Raw genomic sequence first — 23911 nt, 5'->3', positions numbered from 1 at the left:
AAAGACCAACCGAAAATCAATCTTGTATGCAAGTGTAATATGTGTGGAGAAAAACCCCTTAGCTATTCCATCATCCATATTTTCATCACATTCATCTTTACTATCTGTTTTAAATTATAATCTGTCCGTTTAGTTTAATCTCGTCCAACCACAATCCCCCCCCTATTTTGTTAAGTCTTAATCATTTGATTTGTCTTATTTTATGTTTTTAAGTATTTGGAGTCTTTTGAACTTGTTTTGAGTCTTTTAGCTTGTCTTAGTGTTTTAAAAGTTAGTTTTATTTAATTGAGTCAAGTGTTTAGCATCCCTAGTTAATCCCCGGTTAGAACGATCCCTACTTACATCATTACTACAATTGTCACAAATAGGGTTTAGTTTGTGTGCGTTTAAATCACGCATCACATGGAGAGTTAGATCGGGAGATCTACATGATGCAGCCAATGGGCTTTAAAAGCGAAGCTCATCCTGAGTACGTGTGCAAGTTAAGGAAAGCACTCTACGGTTTGAAACAAGCACCAAGAGCGTGGTACGGTAAGATTGCAGAGTTTCTAACACAAAGTGGTTATTCAGTAACACCTGCAGATTCCAGCTTGTTTGTCAAAACCAATGAAGGAAAGCTAGCTATCGTGCTAGTGTATGTGGATGACTTGATCATAACCGGTGATGATGAGGCAGAAATTCTTCGGACGAAGGAGAATTTATCAGTCTGTTTCCAGATAAAGGAACTTGGCCAACTCAAGCACTTCCTTGGTCTAGAGATTGATCGCACACAAGAAGGAATATTTCTCTGTCAGCAAAAATATTCTAAAGATTTATTGAAGAAGTTTGGGATGCTCGAATGCAAGCCAATTTTGACACCGATGGAACCAAACGCCAAAATGTGTGCACATGAAGGAAAAGATTTGGAAGATGCGACAATGTATCGACAATTGGTAGGTAGTCTGATCTACTTAACCTTGACTCGACCTGACATTTCTTATGCAGTTGGTGTGATGAGTCGGTACATGCAAAATCCAAAGAAGCCTCATTTGGAAGCAGTTCGACGAATACTAAGATATGTGAAGAGTACAATTGACTATGGTCTTTTGTACAAGAAAGGTGAAGACTGCAAGTTAGTTGGTTACTGTGATGCTGACTATGCGGGAGATCATGACACCAGGAGATCAACAACTGGGTATGTGTTTAAGCTTGGTTCTGGAACTATGGCACCCCAGCCTCCACCTCTCGCGATATTGTCCGCTCTGGGCCCAAGGGCCCTCACGGTTTTGTTCTTGTGGGCTTACGTGTCTGCAGTTTCGACCCACAAAAGGCCTCGTGCTAGGTAGGGATGAGAATATACATATAAGGATCATTCCCCTGGGCGATGTGGGATGTCACAATCCACCCCCCTTAAGGGCCCGACGTCCTCGTCGGCACACACGACCAGGGTTAGGCTCTGATACCAAATTATGGCACCCCAGCCTCCACCTCTCGCGATATTGTCCGCTCTGGGCCCAAGGGCCCTCACGGTTTTGTTCTTGTGGGCTTACGTGTCTGCAGTTTCGACCCACAAAAGGCCTCGTGCTAGGTAGGGATGAGAATATACATATAAGGATCATTCCCCTGGGCGATGTGGGATGTCACAGGAACCATCTCTTGGTGTAGCAAGAGACAGCCAACAGTATCTTTGTCAACCACAGAAGCAGAGTATAGAGCTGCAGCAATGGCAGCTCAAGAGAATGCATGGCTGGTACAGTTGATGAGTGATCTACATCAACCAGTAGATTATCCAGTACCATTGTACTGTGATAACCAATCGGCCATTTGCTTGGGGGAAAATCCAGTCTTTCATGCAAGAACTAAACATGTGGAAGTGCACTACCACTTTATCAGAGAAAAGGTTCTACAAGAAGAGATTGAGATGAGACAGGTCAAGACGAATGATCAAGTTGCGGACTTGTTCACAAAAAGTTTAAGTACAGGCAAGCTCGAAATTTTTCGCTGTCTGCTCAGCACAGTGCAAAGAATGAGAGCTAACATTGAGGGGGAGTGTTGAGAATCAATGTTAGGTAGAATAAATGTTAGGTATGGTTGAGTGGAAAAAATTAGGTGCAATTAATGAGTTTTGTGTGGTAGCAAATAATCTTAGTTTAATTAAGTGTGTGGTGTAGCTTTCATTTGGTTTGCTATAAATACCCAAGTCCCCAAGCATTGTAAATCATCCAAGGAAAAACAAAGCCTAGAGCTAAATAAGAAAAGCTTTGCTAATTAGTTTGTTTTGTGAGCTTTCTTTAAGAGTGTGCTCTATTTTTCTTCTTCTTAGGATCATTAGAGTTATCTTGGATACTCTTCTTATTCAACATGATGATCATCATCTCGTCTTGAAGACGTGATGATCAAATAGCAAATTGCAGCTCTAATGCATACAAATGTTGTAATATTAGGGACATAATGCAAAACATGATGAACAGTGTGTGAAAACCGCGGGAAAAGGAAGCAATTAAAAACACAATGATAAGGAAGGAATACATGATGTGCTCAGTCACGCGGCCTCCAACCGAGTCTCCTACGCCCACTCCTCGTCATCACACAACTTACACATTTGTCAACATAAATGATAAGATGCGAAGGCTTTAAGTCCTGAAGGTTTATGTTCACTCATTGTCAAATGTCAACTAAAAAGTGTGTGAGTGCGGCCATTTCCACAATCATATCATCTCCCCGAAAATATACTGTTTGGAGTGGCTTCCGGCATCTCGCTTGTGAAATGATAGAACAGACAATGCACCAATGGCACTACATTCTGGTTCGATTTAAGTAGGTACACATCTTAGGGATAAGGATCCTCTCCAGATCCTCGTTTTACAAGGATGTTAGAGATCCTCACATCCTATTAGTTCATCGTACATCATTCGGTCAGCTTTTGTTAAATGCTGTTGTGTATAAATTTAAATAAAAATGTCCAAATGATTTCTAATCGCATGACGTAAAATGAACGAATAAGATCCCTAAGATTCTCTTTGGATGGGACCCAAATCCCACATGTTAGTGCATTTTATGATGGAGCAAATTACGTGGGTACCTCTTAGAACATTTGGCAGTGGAACCACCACAAATGAGTGGCTTTAACAGACCACCATAAACCCTAAATCCTAATGAACATGTAGCAAGCAAATGAAAGTGTTAGATGAGACCAAGCAACCATTGCACCACACAACTAATCAAGCAATAAACATAATATGCCAGGAAAAGAAAGTTTACATCATTTTAAATCTAGGACATTAACAAAAACACTGCATATTTGTAAACAATTATTCAAGCAGAATCACAAACAGAGAAGAAAACCGACTAAACCAAAACCCTCAATTTTAGTCAACTTCCTCAATCGTAGGCCCGGCTCCTGATCCGCCACCGGACGTAGTGTTTCCAAATCCGCTACCAGGCATCTGAGCACCACCGCCCATCGGCACATTTCCTCCAGGACCCTGATACATTTTGGCAATGATCGGGTTGCACAATCCCTCCAACTCCTTCTGCTTGTCCTCAAATTCCTCCACCTCCGCCAACTGGTTCCGGTCTAGCCACTCGATTGCCTCGTCAATGGCCTTCTCAATCTTCTGCTTGTCTGCAGGGTCTAATTTTCCAGCAATCTGCTCATCTTTGACGGTGTTCCGCATGTTGTATGCGTAGTTCTCAAGCGAGTTCTTGGCATCCACCTTCTTCTTAACCTCCTCATCTTCAGCCTTGTACCTCTCTGCCTCCTGCACCATTCTCTCAATCTCTTCCTTGCTCAGTCTTCCCTTGTCGTTGGTAATAGTGATCTTGTTCTTCACTCCAGCAGTCTTGTCTTCCGCCGACACATTCAAGATACCATTTGCATCAATGTCAAAGCAGACATTGATCTGAGGGACGCCTCTTGGCGCCGGGGGAATGCCCGTGAGTTCAAACTTGCCAAGGAGGTTGTTGTCCTTGGTTCTAGCCCTCTCCCCTTCATACACCTGAATTAACACTCCTGGCTGGTTGTCGGAGTAGGTAGAGAAGATCTGCTCCTTCTTGGTAGGAATGGTTGTGTTTCTCGGAATCAAGACGGTCATCACACCACCTGCAGTCTCAAGACCGAGGCTGAGAGGAGTGACATCAAGAAGCAACAGATCTTGGACCTTCTCATTTCCTTCGCCGCTTAAAATTGCAGCTTGAACAGCAGCACCATAAGCCACGGCTTCGTCAGGGTTTATGCTCTTGCACAATTCCTTGCCATTGAAGAAATCTTGCAAAAGCTGCTGAACTTTGGGAATTCTCGTCGACCCACCAACCAAAACAACCTCATCAACTCGACTCTTGTCGATTTTGGAATCCCTCAAACACTTTTCAACAGGTTCCATACACTTCCTAAACAAATCCATATTCATCTCTTCAAATCTCGCCCTAGTAATTGTAGAATAGAAATCAATACCTTCGTAGAGCGAATCGATCTCAATGGTGGTCTGGGCGGTGGAAGACAAAGTCCTTTTCGCCCTCTCGCACGCAGTCCTCAACCTCCTCAAAGCTCTGGCGTTGCTACTAATATCCTTCTTGTGCTTTCTCTTAAACTCCTGCACAAAGTGATTAACAAGCCTGTTGTCAAAATCCTCACCACCAAGATGAGTGTCACCAGCAGTAGCCTTCACTTCGAAGATCCCCTCCTCAATTGTGAGCAAAGAAACATCAAAAGTCCCGCCACCAAGATCGAAAATAAGAACATTCTTCTCGCCAGTACTGGATCCCTTCTTGTCAAGACCGTAAGCAATGGCAGCAGCAGTAGGCTCGTTGATAATCCTCATCACATTGAGCCCGGCAATGGAGCCAGCATCCTTTGTGGCCTGCCGCTGCGAGTCATTGAAGTAAGCAGGTACAGTGACCACAGCGTTGTTGCAAGGGTGACCCAAATAAGCCTCGGCAATCTCCCTCATCTTAGTCAGCACCATTGACGAAATCTCTTCCGCCGCAAACTGCTTCTCTTCGCCTTTGTAATTTACCACAATCATGGGCTTGTCGCCGGGACCAGCAACGACCTTGAAAGGCCAGTGCTTCATGTCGCTCTGGACAGAAGGGTCGGAGAACCGCCTGCCGATGAGTCTCTTGGCGTCGAAAACGGTGTTTTGGGGGTTCATAGCGACTTGGTTCTTGGCTGCATCGCCGATCAAACGCTCCGTGTCGGTGAAGGCGACATAGGAAGGGGTGGTCCTGTTTCCCTGGTCATTGGCTATGATCTCAACGCGATCGTTCTGCCACACCCCGACGCAGCTGTAGGTGGTGCCGAGGTCGATGCCGATGGCCTTGCCTTGCGTCTTTGAAGCCATGAATAAGAAAAGAAGAAATCAGGAAAAAATTTAAAAGAAGGATTAGGGTTGTTGAATGGGTGCAGTAAGCTTTTCTGTTGTTGTTTGCCTGATGGTCTGTCTGGGAGACCATGGCAATGCATATATACAGGCATTGGGTGTCCGGTACGAAGGAGGAGGGCAAGAAATTTCGAGAGGTATGTAGAAGTATAGAAGAAGAAAAGAGGGAAGAAGGAAGGAACCAGAGAGATCTGGAAACATCGAACCAATGTGCAACTTTCCACATTTGGATTTGGGTTTGGGAGGGATTGGGAATTGGGCTTATCAACACGTTTGGGCTAATTAGCTAATTGTGCATTATCGTTTATTATTATTATTATTATTATTATTATGCATACGTAATATATTCATATAATATGTCACCAATTAATTTTAGAGAATTTTATTATTATTATTATTATTATGCATACGTAATATATTCATATAATGTGTCGCCAATTAATTTTAGAGAACTTTAACGAAAAGTTCTCGAGATTGTTTGCTTTAACGAAAAAACACATTTTACACAAAAAAGTTAATCTTGGTACTATTCGTTTTACCTTTTATTTTGTCTTTATCGTTAAAACTCAAAGATTTCAAACATTTTTCATTAGTTTTCCTTTAATTTTATAATTAATTCATATTAGAATTTAATGCATCATGGGGTGACCAAATGGTTGAGGACGAAGTATTCCATAAGGCACGTTCTGAGTTCGATGTCTCTATGAGTCTTCTCGACTTCCGAAAAAATGGACTGCATATTGAAGTCATCAACTGGTCCGCTTTTTTTTGTTTTTTGTTTTTTTTTTTTTTTTTTTTTTTTTAAGAATGTATGCACAAATTTAGTGTTTGTAGCATCAATTTTTTTTAGTTCTAATTTTTATTTTACCGCGTGATATGTGAATATAAAACATTTTTTTTTAAACAATTCAAAATTCTAGAAAACCTATACCGAGCCCGAACTTCCTTTGGACCACCCGAGGGTTGATAGTTTATTTGGTAAATAGGTCATGTTTATCATACTTGTGTTAACATGTGTTATGTCATATCATTAAGCTAACGGGTTGAAAGATCCAAACTCAATCCCGACGTGCTAAAATAACCAATGAAATACACTCTTGTTTCGATTTGAATTAATTTTATTTAATTTTAATACCCACTATCAATGAAAATTACTAGTTTATCTTTTTATTTATTTATTTATTTATTTATTTTTATTTTATTTTATGTAAATGTTGTTTAGTGCAAGTAATGGCAGCAAAAGGGAAAATATGGGTGATTCTTTGGGGTGCAACTTGGGTTGGGTCAGCCCGAATCTCAACTCGATTTTAAAACCGATCGGGTAGGTTAGAATAAAGAAAAACCCCTCCCTCAACCTGATCATTTATTAGGTTGAGTTGAGTTGATGTCTTGCCCGCCCATGTCAACCCAAACACAACTCGATTTTGAGCTCGAATTTACCCATGCACATGTTACCATCCCACTGCATAGTATATGAGTTATGTATAAGTTTTGGAATGACTGTACTTCTTTATAGTCCATCTTCATATGGATAATGAATTATAGTGTTGCTTTTACATTTCTTTGATTGACTCTTTGGTGTACGCCTTGTATTTAATTTCAAATTTGCATGGTTGAAACATTAGAAAGAATCTCCAAGTTGTTTGTTTTAACTTTTGTGCGGATGATGATGTGCAAATGAAATTTTAACTAATATTGACGTTGTTTGGTTCAAAACTTGAAAATCATGCAAAACAAGGAGTTATACGATTGGACTTGATAAGGTTGATGAATCCGAACACATCTAGAATATCCGGACTCAATTAAAATCCAAACCCTACTAAACCCAGATGAAACCCAACCCAAACCCAAATTATAAAAGAATATATTAGAATTGGGTTGACCATCCAACCCCTCCGAGTTGCATCTTAGTGATTTCAAAAGAGATTGACAAACTTTAAATTCTTACGAATAGTATAAATTATACTTTATACCTTGTTTATTGTTTCAGTACATAGTTCATTTATAGCTTGTATACTGTTTCAGTGTGTTAACTCCATCCATTGACCATTAGCTTTTGCTCCATTGTTGTGGAGCGGGAGACCCAATCACTCGACAGTCAACAACATTGTATAGTACAAAGTTAACGATCTATCGACTGTTAGTGGCGGAGTTCTAGAAAATTTTATGTGCGGAAGAACCTCTCATATACATAGGTAATGTGAACTCATAATATGCAAGATTGGAGTAATTTGTATAAAAATTGAAAAACTCTAAATTCAATGGAGAGAAGAGAACTAAAAACATTACACAATCCCATAAACCCTAATATGAGGTAAAGAGTAATCAAAATTAAAGAATAAATACATAAGTTAAAGCTAAAGAAAAGTTGATAGAATAAGAGGAAGGCAAGTGAAGATTGCACCGTAGTAAAAGAGATGGAGAGAAAAATGAGGCATTGCTTGGAACAGAAAGGGTTTGGATTGAGAAAACACTTAAATTTTAAGGGTATGAGACTGATATGCAACATCAACATCTCTTATAGTAGCAAGAAGAAAAAAATGTAGCATCCCACATTGACCAACAAAGAGGGCGTAATGTGCCTTATACATACATGCTTCCCTCCCTATAACACGAGGCCTTTTGGGGACTCACTGACTTCAGATTCCATCGGAACTCCGAAGTTAAGAGAGTTCGGGTGAGAGCATTCCCAAGATGGGTGACCCCACTGGAAGTTCTCGTCTGAGTTCCCAGAAACAAAATCGTGAGGGAATGGTAAGCCTAGAGCGGACAATATCATACTACGGCGGAACCGAGACTAGGATGTGACAAAAAAAGGCAAGATGGCGCAGGGACCATTCTAGTCCCTTAGTCGCCTGCCATTGTCGGCAGTTCACATCATCAAATAAATTGAAGATAATCAAATAACAAAATTAACAAAGCCTATGTAAGATGTAAGAATGATTGTGTTAATAGCACCACCCTATTCCAAATCCAAACCGTTCAAGTATGTTTGATGATAATAAATTGTTTGTTTTTCAAGAGTGGGCACCATGCTTCTTCCTAGCCTTGTGGTTATGTGCTTTTGCGCATGGGTGGTACCTACAAGGATAGGGTTCGAAGCTTGGTGGCGATGAATGTGTAACAACGACAAGGACCTTTCTGCACCAAATGAGGTATTTCAAAATACCTCTGTTTTTGTACCACCAATTTCTTGTACATTTTAAGATCGCCACTTGTTTCTCAGCATCCAACATTGATGAGTTCAGATTCAAGAGGTTAAGTGATAATTTGACTTTTAAGGAATTATGTGAGACACCAGTAATATTTTGAGAAGTTTAAATGTAATTATGCTTTTTCAAAGTCAAATTATGGATTTGAGGACATAGATTTTTTTTTTTTTTTTTTTTTTTGTTCAGTTAGTAGGAGTGGAGATTAATGGAGGAAGACACTTCCTTCGGAGGAGAGATTGGTGTCATTGTACAAATGGTGACATACTTGTGTTAAAAAATTAACAACTTAAAGTACCCCCTCACTCTACTAGGCTGCATTTTCTACACAAAACTGGTTTGGACAAAACTAATTCTAGGAATTGGATTCAGAGAGTCATGTTTGGGCTGCACCAATATTCCAAACAAACATCTCTGCAAAAGGTAAAGAAATAAAGAAAGTACAAGTGGGCGTGGATCAAAATGGATTAAAGATTTCAAAATAATCAACTTACTGAAATCTCATACTTCGTATATCCTGAAAATGAATGTTCGGATGGATCGAAATTAACCTTTGTTAACAGGTCATGTCGTACCAATATGAATCCATTTGATTCTATTTATTCAAAAGAAAGGATTCATTGTCCCATAATAATCAAAAGGGAAAGAAATGTTGATAAAAAAAAGGTTTGATCTTTGGCAAAAATGATAAAAATGGTTGAATTTAATTCTGATATATGATTAAGAATATATGATTTCGAAATGTTTTTATTTTTTGTGTTCTTAAGTTTATGTCCCTTAAAGCAATTTAATTTTGTGATTAATTTAATTTTTTTTTTTTTTCGTTTTGAAGCTGAGCACATTGACATCTGACAGAGCATTTTTTGAGGTCATTATTTGAGGATGTAAATATACCTATATACAATCTACTCTTAAGTATATCATTTGAAAAATTTACAAAATTCAAGAAAATGAAGGAGAAAGACTCTTCGTATACCATAATCATCATTTAATTAACTAGTTTTTTCTTAATTATTAATTTATTAAATAATGAACTAAATTAAAAAATTTAATTAATTCAAATGATGTAGCTGTCTACATCAAATGCCGCCTAAATAGTATAAAAATATAGTATAAATAACGGTACTCTTTTTCAAATAAATCATATAGAAGAAGACAAAATCCAAAGTTACCATTCAAAACAGAACGGCTGCGTGTTTTATTTTAATTGGATCATACATATGTGGAAAAAGCAAACAAGCCAACTCAGAGTTGAACCACTCTCCAGAAGTCTCTGGTGTGACCTTCGGCGGTTCGACATCTCCCACTGATTTTTCTGACAACCTCCCAGTCCCTTCCACCACCTTCTCTTCCTCTCCCATGAAGCCCTCCACGAACCCTACTCACCCATATAAATTTGAACCCCCAAACCCTGCCTCACCGTCAAACCAAAAGCATACCAGACAACCACAAAATTCAAATTTCAAGAGCAACCAGATTTTGCTTCCTTTTTCGTTGTTTTCATAAACCAGTTATTCAATAGTTTCTCACTGATTTGTTGTCCATGGCTGCAAAGACGCAAGGCAAGGCCATCGGCATCGACCTCGGCACCACCTACAGCTGCGTCGGGGTGTGGCAGAACGACCGCGTTGAGATCATAGCCAATGACCAGGGAAACAGGACCACCCCATCCTATGTCGCCTTCACCGACACGGAGCGTTTGATCGGCGATGCAGCCAAGAACCAGGTCGCTATGAACCCCCAAAACACCGTTTTCGACGCCAAGAGACTCATCGGCAGGCGGTTCTCCGACCCTTCTGTCCAGAGCGACATGAAGCACTGGCCTTTCAAGGTCGTTGCTGGTCCTGGCGACAAGCCCATGATTGTGGTAAATTACAAAGGCGAAGAGAAGCAGTTTGCGCCGGAAGAGATATCGTCAATGGTGCTGACTAAGATGAGGGAGATTGCCGAGGCTTATTTGGGTCACCCTTGCAACAATGCTGTGGTCACTGTACCTGCTTACTTCAATGACTCGCAGAGGCAGGCCACAAAGGACGCGGGCTCCATTGCCGGGCTCAATGTGATGAGGATTATCAACGAGCCTACTGCTGCTGCCATTGCTTACGGTCTTGACAAGAAGGGATCTCGGAGTGGCGAGAAGAATGTTCTTATTTTTGATCTCGGTGGCGGGACTTTCGATGTTTCCTTGCTCACAATTGAAGAGGGGATCTTCGAAGTGAAGGCTACTGCTGGTGATACTCATCTTGGTGGTGAGGATTTTGACAACAGGCTTGTCAATCACTTTGTGGCAGAGTTTAAGAGAAAGCACAAGAAGGATATTAGTAGCAACGCCAGAGCTTTGAGGAGGTTGAGGACTGCGTGCGAGAGGGCGAAAAGGACTCTGTCTTCCACCGCTCAGACCACCATTGAGATTGATTCGCTCTACGAAGGTATTGATTTCTATTCTACAATTACTAGGGCGAGATTTGAAGAGATGAATATGGATTTGTTTAGGAAGTGTATGGACCCTGTTGAGAAGTGTTTGAGGGATTCCAAAATCGACAAGAGTCGGGTTGATGAGGTTGTTTTGGTTGGTGGGTCGACGAGAATTCCTAAAGTTCAGCAGCTTTTGCAAGATTTCTTCAATGGCAAGGAATTGTGCAAGAGCATAAACCCTGACGAGGCCGTTGCTTATGGTGCTGCTGTTCAAGCTGCAATTCTAACCGGCGAAGGGAATGAGAAGGTCCAAGATTTGTTGCTTCTCGACGTCACTCCTCTCAGCCTCGGTCTTGAGACTGCAGGTGGTGTCATGACGGTCTTGATTCCGAGAAACACCACCATTCCTACCAAGAAGGAGCAGATCTTCTCTACCTACTCCGACAACCAGCCAGGAGTGTTAATTCAGGTGTATGAAGGAGAGAGGGCTAGAACCAAGGACAACAACCTCCTCGGTAAATTTGAACTCACGGGCATTCCTCCGGCGCCAAGAGGTGTCCCTCAGATCAATGTCTGCTTTGACATTGATGCAAATGGTATCTTGAATGTGTCGGCGGAAGACAAGACTGCTGGAGTGAAGAACAAGATCACCATTACCAACGACAAGGGAAGATTGAGCAAGGAAGAGATTGAGAGAATGGTGCAGGAGGCAGAGAGGTACAAGGCTGAAGATGAGGAGGTGAAGAAGAAGGTAGATGCCAAGAACTCCCTCGAGAATTACGCATACAACATACGGAACGCCATCAAGGATGAGAAGATCACTGGAAAATTAGATCCTGCAGACAAGCAAAAGATTGAGAAGGCCATTGACGAGGCAATCGAGTGGCTAGACCGGAACCAGTTGGCCGAGGTGGAGGAATTTGAGGATAAGCAAAAGGAGTTGGAGGGATTGTGCAACCCGATTATTGCCAAAATGTATCAAGGTGCTGGTGGGGATGTGCCGATGGGCGGTGGTGCTCAGATGCCTGGAGGTGGAAACGCTAGCTCTGGTGGTGGATCAGGAGCCGGACCTAAGATTGAAGAGGTTGATTAAGCTTGAAGAGGTTTCTAAGCGACGTTCAGCTTGTGAACTCTGCTCTTTTTATGCTGAGTTATCTTGAGTTAGCAGATGTGGAATAATGCAGAGCTGTAGCTATAGGAATTATGAGAGGGTTTGTATAATATTATTACTGATTTATGTTTCAGCGTCTTCTGGAATCAAATTAAAACCACGTTTCCTCAAATTTCAAAGAATGTACTGATTTTTTAGGTTTCTATTTGGACTCTCTCAGATCATGATAAGAACCGTGTGGAAGAACTGATTTCCTGTTAGTCGTGTAGATTATTAAGGCACTAACTGATAGCTGGAATTCAGTTAGGAATATGCTAAAGGGACGTTCCTGTTCACAAGCTTATACGGTCACTTGATCACTAGACCTCTCACACAAGCTTATGCATTCACTTGATCACTACACCTATCACTAGTATTGAGTATAAGGCACTGCGTGAGTAGAAAGCCTCTCTCGTGTGTTTCCCTGTGCATTCATCCCAACTCCAATGGTATCTTCAGGTACATGTATTTCAGTAGAAACACTAATTGTGCATAACCTTACAATCTCTAATATTTATGCTGGTGTCTCTTCAGTAAGACAACGTGCGTACTTGTATATATGTATGATCACAAAGAACTCCTTGTATTATTTGTAATCCTAAGGTTCTTCCTCGGGTTTCAGATGTTAACATGGGCTTGTCTTCTCCATCTTTTTATCAGCCCTTCTTTATCTTTGGTCATTTCTCCTAAAGTTCTTCCGCAGGTTTCAGATGTTATTGAAGCACAAAGTTGGTATTTGCCAGATTATTTTATTAATTTATTCGTTTCTATGGCTCAACAGATTTTACGTATGTCTTTGCCTTTAAATGTTGAGGATGACAAATTGATTTGGGAGCCCTCACCTGATGGGAAGTTTAATTTTTCTTCTGGTTATCACCTTATTCAAAGGAGACATAGTGATTGTGCTTGGGCTAAGGTTATCTGGCAACATTTTATTCCGCCACGACTATCTATATTGGTTTGGAGGCTTTTTCATGATAAACTTCCTACCGAGGTTGCGCTACAACGACATGGTATTTCTTTGGCATCTATTTGTTGTTTATGTCGTAATTCTGAAGAATCTTGTCAGATCCCGGGCCCGACTCCACCGTAGCACGATATTGTCCGCTTTGGGCCCCGACCATGCCCTCACGGTTTTGTTTCTGGGAACTAACACGAGAACTTCCTAGTGGGTCACCCATTATGGGAGTGCTCTCGCGCACTACTCGCTTAACTTCGGAGTTCCGATGGAACCCGAAGCCAGTGAGCTACCAAAAGGCCTCGTGCTAGGTAGGGATGGGAATATACATATAAGGATCACTCCCCTAGGCGATGTGGAATGTCACAAATCTACTGCTCATCTTTTCTTCGGCTGTTGGATATCTAGGCAACTTTGGAGGTGGTTAGCATGTCAATTTGGTACCTCTTTGCCTCTTTTCAGATTCTTTGGCTATTTTTTGGGATGTTTATGTCCATAAGAAATTTTCCAAATAGTTGCACAATCTATGGGTTTGGAAGGCATGAACTAAGTTTATTTTTTTTGGGTCGTCCAATCTATTTTCATCGTCTTTGCATATCTAATAATTATGCGATTGTTCATGGTGGAAAATTTATTCCTGGTTACTCTCAGAGTTTTGACACTCGGATCATTTCTTCTTTGGGGATCCGACCTATCCCTCGCAAGGCACCTACTATTCTTCTTGTCCTTTGGTCTCCTCCTTGGTTTCCTTGGGTTAAGCTTAATACAAATTGTTTGTCTAAAGGAAATTCCGGTCATGATACTTGTTGATGAGTTTTCAGGAATTGCCATGGTCGTTTTCTTAGAGGTTTCTGTCAGTGGATTTTTCATTGCAACTCTCTTTTTGCAAAGTTATCAGCAATTATTATTGCTCTAGAGTTTGCATATCAGCGGGGTTAGCATTGTCTTTGGTCAGAAAGTGACAATTCTGGTATTATTTATACTCTTCAATTGTATGATTTTGATCCTCGTTGGCCTCTTCGTACACAATAGTTTATTTGTTTGGATCGCATTCGGAAAATGCTTTCTACGTTTCTCACATATATCGCGAAGGAAATCTTGTTGCTGAAAATATTTGTTATCATGGGCTCGTCTTCTCCATCTTTAACATGACATGATTCTCTTCCGATGGCGGCTCATGCTGCTATGTTGGTTTGTCTGGCTACTGCTTTTCAAATTAATGTGCATGTTGACATTTAGGTTTGTCTCACTTTTTATTTTATTTTTTTTCTCCTAACTTTATGATGTTGTTTAACTTGTTTTGCAGGTTTAGACTTTTAGGTTTAGTTTTAGAGGGGTTAGGTTTTATGTCCCCTCTCTTTTCTTTGTATCATTCTTGTTTTTGTTTCTAGAAGGGTAAAGTTTATGTCATCTCTTTGTTTTTCGTGTATTCCTTTTTGTTGTCTATGTTTTCTAAGGGGTAAGATTTATATCCCATCTGATTAGGTGTAACTTATTTTTTCGTTATCAATAAAAATTTTCCTCGTACCGTCTAGGTTTCTCAAAAAAAAAAAAAACAATAAATAAATAAATGTATTATTTGTAATCCTCGTAACAGACTAACCGTTATAATCTAACATTTGATAACAGAGCCATTTTAGTCTCGCTTGGATTGGTATTTTACCATTATTCCAATCTATATCCGTACATCACCGTGTTCTTGTGTGTTTGTAGAATAAACAAGGATCTCAGAAAGACCGTGTGATTATTTCTTGGGAGAATTGATTGCATAAACTACATCAAAATGGGTTCATGATAATATTGTTCCAGCATGATAATTGCATGACATTGTAATTCATCAATTATAAAATACATATTAGTTCTTCTAAAGTAGACAACATGTGAATGGTTCGATTAATGAATTAGAGCATGGTATTTGGAAAGATGTTAAATAAGTTCAAATTCTTGTTCAAAGACCTAAGTTGTAAGAGAGTTTAAAATTGAACTAAGTAGCTATGCGTGAATTAAGTTTCTACAGTAAATATTTCTTGCCCAAAGGTGTTACATTTTTACTCTGTTACCTCCTGAAAATTTTGATCATTCTAACAACTGTAAAATGCATATTCAGTGAACCCTACTGAACTGATTTTTTCCTCCATCGAGCCATTGAATGGAGAAAACTATAAGAAATGGAGGCATGACGACGTGGAGATAATCTTGGGACTGATCATGGACTATGACCTCACTCTTGGGGAGGATTGACCACCAACGCTGAATGCCAACGGAGCAGAGGCTAAAGTTTGAAAATGGAAAAAAGCTAATCACATGGCACTCTTGGTGACCAAAAGAAGGGTGAAATGGACAACCTCATGACAACTCTGACCACTCTAAAATTCGATGGGAGAGTCACTGTTAGATAACATATTCTGAAGCTAGTTGAAGCCGCTGCAAAACTTATACATCTTTTGAAGTACCAGTTGGGGATGCATTTGCCGTGCATATGGCTCTTAACTCCCTCCCAGAGAGTTATGAGCAATTGAAGACTTCATACAACACATAGAAGGAGAAGTGGAGCCTTAATGAGCTCATATAAATATGTGTTCAAGAGGAGAGTTGGATGAAGCAACACATGAAGCTGTGAATTTTGTGAAGGCTGAAACTGCAAAGAAATATGTCCCGATCTCTGGTAAGCCAAACAAACTCTTTAAACTTTAGTCACTCTGCTGGGCGTGATACTCCATCCTCCTCTAAGGGTCCTCAAGGTTATAAGGAAAACATGGAAAATGTAATGTGCTATTTTTGCAAAGGCTATGGTCATTTGAAGAGAGATTGTGAAAAATGCAAGAAATGGACAACTGAAAGAGGTGACGTTGAAAATGTTTTTGTTGTGTTGACATTAATCTTGTTGAAGTCCCTCCAAATTCTTGGTGGTTTGACACTTACTGTTCAATGCATATTACCAATTCCTTGCAGGGATTCACAAAAAGGACAATTACAAGAAATGAAGTCTATTGTGTTCACGTAGGAAATGGAAATAAAGTAGTTGTGGAGGCAATAGGCATCCTCAAGCTCAAGATGTCAACTGGATTTGTTTTAGAGTATTTGATGTTCTTTATGTTTCTTCTTTAACTAGAAGTTTGATTTCAGCTTCCTGTTATAAAATCGACGGTGTGTGTGCAGTAGAATAAATAAAATAAGACACAAAATTTACGAGGTTTCTCTACAGTCAGTGTGACTGAAGTACGTCCTCGGGCAGTAGTGATGCTTTCATTATAATTTGGAATAATAAGAGTACAAAGATAACTCTATGTATTCTCTCATCTCCTCTTCCTCTCTTTCTTTTTCTGCTCTCTATTGAAAGCATACGAAGTGCTTTATTTATAGAGCAACTTCAAGCACACATCTTTGACAATATAACTTCCTTCACCTCCCAAGTCAAGATTAATTTTATGAGCATTGAAAAACTACCTACTGTCTTCAGTTTCTATGTGGACATTCAATACCCACTAGACTTTTCAACACTCCCCATTGGATGCCCACATATCAACATGAGTTGCCTCGTTAAGATCTTGATCTATTTTTGGATGTTCCCCCTTGATGAGTATCTCTCCCTGATTTCAAATTATTTAGGCTGATCATTGATCCTGCTGCTTTAGTCTTTTAGAGGTGATAGTTGTCGAATGAGGTGTTTTACTTGTTGTTAATTTTCCACAAGCTTGTTCTTGAACTGGGTTGGAGGGCTTTCTGCTAGACTTCCTCCAAAGGTCTGAATTTACATATTTCATCTGGAGCTGAATTTGATTTAAGGTTGGTGGACACTTGATCTTGAATCGGACTTGTGATTTCTTCAAAGGCCGTCTAGACTTGATCTTGAATGCAATTGGATCATGAGGAGCTTCATGTGACAAGTGATTTTAGGCTTTGTCGGGGATGAACTGACATGTGTTTGTTGTGGTTGTCTCCACATGCTTCAATGCATCATTTTCACTTGCCTTACTTGCTCTCCTTGCAGAAGTGGTATTTTCCTTATGCAGGTTTAGCATCTTCTCTTGTAGTATTTGTCCTCTGATACAGGAGTGGAATGCAAACCTTGCATTTGATTGGACCATCACTTCTTGGTGGCAGCGAAAGTTTGAGTGGAGGTTCTGACATATTGCTTTCTCTGTCCCTGTCTTGGCAGGTAAGAACAAGGACAAAGGAAAGGACAGGGAGATTGCATGATATGAGATACTCTTGCTCTCGTCCCTGATGATATGAGATACTCTTACTCTGGTGTGACTTGTTTGTAGAGGTATTCTCATAGAAGAAGAAAACTGAGTATTTCCAGATACTTTGTGAAAGATGCATTCTCGGAGATGAGGAAGAGTTAGATATTTTTTAGTTCTGCCTTACCATGGAGGACAGAGGTTGACATATATATGGATTTCCCAATAGCAGGTAGTAGTGCTGTGCCTTTACTCTTGTCAGCAACTGTGGTGTAATTAGAACAGTAAGATTCACGCGTTTTCAACTTTATCAGAGATCTTTGACAAAGTTGCACGTGATATCCAAAAGCTGAGATTGCGTCTGAGAAATGTTGATAGACGTCATGCAAGGAAATCCGGCTTTTGAAATTCGAAAATCGGTGTCTCTTCGATTTTTGAATAAGTGGTCATATTGCCCCTCCTTTTATAGAGATATCAATTTTGTTCATAAACACTCAGAAATTGTTGCATGCAGAAATTTCCCCTTTCTTGCACTTCTGAGATTTTATCTGACTTCTTTCATCATTTCTGAAAATGGCTTGCCCATCTAATATTTGTTTAGATTTGAGTCTCAAGATTGATACAGACGAGCAGCGTCAGGATAACATATGGCGCATGTCCTTCTCATCTTCTAATGGTCCTCTCACGGTTGGGGACTCTGTGATGAAGAATAACATAACCGCTACAGTGGTAGCCAGGAATCTTCTCACTCCAAAGGATAACAGAATCCTTTCAAACCGGTCTGATGAGACAGCCGTTCAAGACTCATTGGCCCTCAGTGTTCAATGTGCGGGCTCTGTATCCAATATGGGCCAGCGCCTACTTGCTCGAACTCACCAAGTTGAATCATTAATGGCTGAGGTGGCAAGTCTTAAACAAGAGATTAGAGGGCTCAAGCATGAGAATAGAGTGTTACACATGCTTGCAAATAATTACTCTACGAGCATGAAAAGAAAGCTCGACCAGCTACTGGAATCCGAAGGTCGGACTCAAAATGACAATCGGGGGTTCGAGTCTTTATTCCAAAGACATCCATTGTCTTAGCTGTCTAGAGTTCCACCAAGTATTGAGACTCCAAATAATCAACTTCTGGTGTCTTCCCCTTCTGGGATACTTCCGAGTACTGAGGCTTCACATGAGCAACATTTGTGAAGGTTCCCTCCTATTTGTTTGTTTTAACTCATGTGTATGTAATTTCTCGGAGATATTAATATATAAGCTTTATTTCATTCAGTGTATTGTGTTAAATACAATAAAGCATATATTTCACTAAGATGTGGTACTTCTGGACCAAATATCAATTTATCTTTACCCTCGCGAAGATAAATGATCATTCTTAGTGTCTAAATCATTTGAGTATTCAACTCATGATCTTCAATCCATATGATTTTTTAATATCATAAATATCATGGATAAGATTCGTGTTGGCATATTGTTCGATTCTGCAGTTCGAGACAATATTTCTCTCAACACTTTATAATCTTTCTTGACTCTTCAGGAGTCCCAATTTAATATCATCAACTCTTGCAAGAGATTTTAGTATGTTGCAACAATACCATAATGAAAGTACTTACTAAGGCAATTTATATCATCCATTGGTATTGAGTACATATTTTATGCTTTACCCTTCCGGAGCTTACTTCAAGCAATTTGAATCCTTCATGGATTTTCTACACTTCATAACACATTTTCCTTTAGAATTTATACAGAGCAATTCGCTTCCATGTATATTTGAGGGATTTACTTATGGACATATGATGTGGGCGACTCATAACCCTTCGTATATAATTCTCCATTTATACGAACTCGTTTCCAACCTTGTGTCATATCATGTGAGTGTATTTCACGGTATTACAAATGCCCATATGTAACCTTCTAGGTTCAACATCTTTTGGCTATTTGTATGATATCCAAGTATATAGGTCTATTTTTCCACGTTCTTACAAAATTGTATTGGATTTGCCTTTATCCATTTTTTGCCCATAATTTTGTTGATGGAAAAAGAACGGAACTCAATATCACCACAGCTCATTGATGAATTTAGTAGTTACTTGTAAAAACCAAAATTACCATTGGTTATCATCAATCATTGATCCCATATTCTCATGTGCATGCGCATGCATAAAGCTTTTCATTTCTTTTGGGATATCCATTGCCTCTTCAAGGGCATTACACTATCTCTTCCAGGATAGTCGTAATTTAGAGAATGCGGATCATAACCTCATTTTGAGCGTTATAGAGCTTGGATTTTAATCTTCACTTCGGGAGTTGAGTCATTGGAACCTATACGTCTATCATGCTTCATGCATAAGACATCAATATTCCCATGTCTGCGGATTGAACTTTTCGAGACAAGTATCCTTACGACAACTGTCATGCGTCTGGCATGCGACAGTTATGCAATAGTTCAGTAGTGCCATATTCTTCTTCTTTCGAAGGACTGAACCTTTTGAGTTTGAGGGTCTGCCACGCTTCAGGCGTGCAACAGATAAATCATTTGCTGCCATATTATTTTGTCCAACAGGGACATTAATTATTGTAGGCACATTTGCAGCAAGTATATGTGATTTCATCACTTTCGTTTCATCATTAAATGCATCTAGCATTTGATTTGCATATCGTTGCATCATTCAATTATTCTCACTTCGTTTGTATATTGATTGCTTCATGAATCAAAATAAGACAAGTTATTTTCGTTCTTCTGGAACGGTTTTTTTTTTCTCATCATTCTTCTGGAACGAAGTTATTTTCTCCCCCTAACAGCGGGAAAATTGTCTTATCAAAATGACAGTCCACAAACCACGCGGTAAATATATCCCCAGTCAAGGGTTTTAAATATTGAATGATAGATGATGTTCAACATCAATGCCTAATCCGCAATGATGCTTCATTTCAGTATGTTGTGACAGTGCAATAGGCACATAGATAACACAACAAAAAAACTCGTAAATGTATAATGTTTGGCTGGTTCCCAAACACGAGTTGTACTGAGAAGTATTGATGGTTGTCAACAGGTCTCAACTAAATCAATAATGCATCATGCAAAATAGCATGTACCCGTGTAAAAACTGGCAATTTTGTTTTCATGAGCAGATCGCGGGTAATCAATTTCATCCGCTTAATAAATGTTTCTGCTAAACCATTTTTTAGTATGGACATGAGGAACTTCTGGCCCTTATTTAATAGTCTGTAGACTGAGTCTCTTATGGCTTTTATTGCAATTAAGTTGAGGCACTTTGACTCTTCAAACTTAAGGTACTCATCAAGGAACTTCATGTCCTGATCTTGAGGATCTAGAGACTTCATGCCCGATCTTTTTGCATGATGGAACTTCAGGTCCAATCATTTTTATATGATGAGGATCAAGAAACTGCAGGTTCTGATCTGATCAAGGAATTTCGGATCCAGTATGTACTCATCGTAACAAAAAGAAGTACAATAAATAAATTAAAGCAATAGGCGGTAATTCCAGCCATAATGAATAAATTGCATTTAAGTAAATAAAGCTTGTGACAATGGCTTTAATTCAGCACCATTCACATAAATCAAAACTTAATGTGGTAGGCGGTAAAACCGTCCATGATAAATAAATTTCTTTAAAGTAAATAGAACTTGTGAAAGGGTTTTAAACCAATACCAATTCACATAAATAACAAGAAGTATCATACCTCCTTTTATTATTTTTCTTTCTTTTTGTCAGTACTTATTCAAACCTTATTATTGTTACTTTTCTTATTTATGTAGCATGGTGACATGCACCAACATAAACCATTTATATTATGTTGACCAAATGGTGTCATGCACCATTCAAATCCTTTTTATATATTTTTCTTAGGTTCCAGTCAACATCCTTTTTTTTTCTTCTTCACATGTGCCTTGCTATTCCATCAATCCCCCTTTTCTATTATTATTTTTTCTTTCTTCTCTGTCTCTGCCAGTCTCGAAACACAAGGCTAGCTAGGTAGTTATGGAGGTTGCCCAAATTCAATTCAGAGACTGGCGTTGTTCTTGCATGACCCAGGGAACATGGCATCGTTAAGCAAGAACCTCCTTACATAGACATAGATGACAGTGAGGTTGACAGAAGCACAAGAGAGGGAAGCCTGTGTGGATTCATTCTTGCCATCACCATCTCAAACAACCAAGTATTCATGGGAGTTCTCAAGATCCGTCGAAAACAACGTGATCTGGGTTTCCAAGTCTGATGAGATTCTTCTGGATCCCTGAAAACCAGTTGTCAAGTACGAGTTTTCTCATCTCGTGACGACTTCAATTCGTAAATTTCAATTCTCACCGGAATTCGGTAGGGCGCTTCTGGCGCAGTGGGAGAGACGAAAAATGGACATACCTTTTATTATGTGAGATTTTAGATGACTGAGGTGAGAGGTGGATAGTGCTTCACCGGATTTATGGCGTTGTGCTTTCCACTGACATGAGAGCTTTTCGTGCTGATAACATGTTATAAAATCGACGGTGTGTGTGCAGTAGAATAAATAAAACAAGACACAAAATTTACAAGGTTCCTCTACAGTCAGTGTGACTGGAGTACGTCCTCGGACAGCAGTGATGCTTTCATTATAATTTGGAATAATAAGAGTACAAAGATAACTCTATGTATTCTCTCCTCTCTTCTTCCTCTCTTTCTTTTTCTGCTCTCTAGTGAAAGCATACGGAGTGCTCTATTTATAGAGCAACTCCAAGCACACATCTTTGACAATATAACTTCCTTCACCTCCCAAGTCAAGATTAATTTTATGGGCATTGAAAAACTACCTACTGTCTTCAGTTTCTATGTGGGCATTCAATACCCACTAGACTTTTCAACACTTCCAAACTTGTAAAGGATAGTTATGCATTTATTGGTGATGAAAAAGGTATAAGGAATTTTTAAGAAAAATAATTTTAATAAATTGCTTGGTACTTGTTTGTTGAATAATGGTCTTTGGCAGTTGAATTGTGACATTGTTGTAAATCCTAATTGCTTAACAATAGAGTCGGTTTCACTACTACAAAATACACTTTGCGCGACGACAAAACTTTAAATTTCGTCGCGCAAAGTCTATACAAAAATAAATAAAATGAAAAAAATTATTATTTTTTAAATCTTTGCGTGATGTAATCCAAATATTTCATCACCTAAATCAATTTATTTTTGTTTTTTTTTTATTTAATTTTATATTATAAATTTTAAAATATAATTATTTTCATAAGTTTTTATTATGAATTTTTGGTTTGGCGCCAGAAAATTGTGCGATGGATCAACCGCGTCGCGTAAATGTTGAAAAAGAAAAACAGTAAAATCCTTGATTTGGCACCAGAAAATTGCGTGACAAACCAACCACGTCGTGCAAATGGCCTTTGCGCGACGTTTTGGTTCACCATTGCGCAAAGACTATTTGAATGGTATATATATTTATTAAGTGGTGAGGATAGTGACAGTTATTATTGTAGTTCGGATGAGGATTAAAATAAGCTTGCAAAATTGAATGGTATATATATTTATTAAGTAGCTTTAAATTCATTTATTTTATATGTATAACACTTAAGAAATTGAACGGTATATATATTTATTAAGTAGCTTTAAATTTATTATTGTAGTTTGGATCGGGTTTTTGTTAGAAAAATATATTATTGTAGTTCGGATGGGGTTTTTGTTAGAAAAATATATTTTAAATTGACGATTGAATTAGTTCATTGTATTTATATAGGGTCAAGGAGTGTAGCTGTAAAAAATCATCAAAATCGGAGTTAACATAACCGTTAAATCATGATTTTTCATTTATAACTGTAGAAAAGTTTTATCCCGCTAATTGATCTCTGAATGTTTTTTTTTTTTTTTTTTTTTTGTGATTTTTAGTATATGCGATCTTGAAGTATATAAAAAAAAAGTTTGATGGTTGGATCGTTGAAACTAGTTTCGTAGAATGTGTATGATATATCCCATTAAAACAATAGATTCACTAACCCTTAGAGTTTATTTATACTTTCATTAAGTATAACATAAGATTTTGTGGTATCCACTAGTGTAAATATTTTAAATTGAAGATCGAATTCAGACATTGTATTCATATAGGGTCAAGGAGTGTAGCTATAAAAAATTATCAAAATCGGAGTTAAAATAACCATTAAATCGTGATTTTTCGTTTATAATCGTCGAAAAGTTTTGTCCTGTTACTTGATCTCTAAATGTTTTTTTATTTTGTGATTTTTAGCGTATACGATCTCGAAATATATACGAAAAAGTTTGATGGTTGAATCGTTGAAACTAGTTTCGTAGAATGTGTATCCCATCAAAACAATAGATTCACTAAGTATAACATGTGCAAATATTTTAAATTGAAGATTGAATTCAGTCATTGTATTCATATAGGGTCAAGGAGTGTAGCTGTAAAAAATCATCAAAATCGAAGTTAAAATAACCGTTAAATCGTGATTTTTCATTTATAACCGTTGAAAAGTTTTGTCCCGTTACTTGATATCTAAATATTTGTTTTTTGCGATTTTTGGCGTATGCAATCTTGAAGTATATACAAACAAGTTTGACTGTTGAATTGGTGAAACTAGCTTCGTAGAATGCGTATCCTATCAAAACAATAGAT

At 38.7% G+C, this 23911-nt stretch overlaps 2 protein-coding genes across 2 annotated transcripts; one reads left to right on the top strand and one right to left on the bottom strand.

The window, feature by feature from the left end:
- Positions 1-3183: 3183 nt before the first annotated feature.
- Positions 3184-5586, bottom strand: LOC137708378 (heat shock 70 kDa protein-like). Its single transcript, XM_068447435.2, has one exon. The coding sequence runs from the start codon at positions 5316-5318 to the stop codon at positions 3348-3350; it is 1971 nt and encodes a 656-aa protein (XP_068303536.2). The 5' UTR covers positions 5319-5586; the 3' UTR covers positions 3184-3347.
- Positions 5587-9756: 4170 nt separating this feature from the next.
- On the top strand, positions 9757-12264 carry LOC137709394 (heat shock 70 kDa protein). Its single transcript, XM_068448486.2, has one exon. The coding sequence runs from the start codon at positions 10110-10112 to the stop codon at positions 12072-12074; it is 1965 nt and encodes a 654-aa protein (XP_068304587.2). The 5' UTR covers positions 9757-10109; the 3' UTR covers positions 12075-12264.
- The last annotated feature ends 11647 nt before the right edge of the window (positions 12265-23911 follow it).

Source organism: Pyrus communis, chromosome 17 (genome assembly GCF_041283825.1).
Source record: "Pyrus communis isolate YQ-2024b chromosome 17, ASM4128382v1, whole genome shotgun sequence".
Lineage (NCBI taxonomy): Eukaryota > Viridiplantae > Streptophyta > Magnoliopsida > Rosales > Rosaceae > Pyrus > Pyrus communis.
This window is presented reverse-complemented; position numbering and strand designations above follow the sequence as displayed.

Bases quoted from the DNA above. Each gene is read 5' to 3' on its own strand.
- LOC137709394 (XM_068448486.2), top strand. From the start codon at position 10,110: ATGGCTGCAAAGACGCAAGGCAAGGCCATCGGCATCGACCTCGGCACC.
- LOC137708378 (XM_068447435.2), bottom strand. From the start codon at position 5,318: ATGGCTTCAAAGACGCAAGGCAAGGCCATCGGCATCGACCTCGGCACC.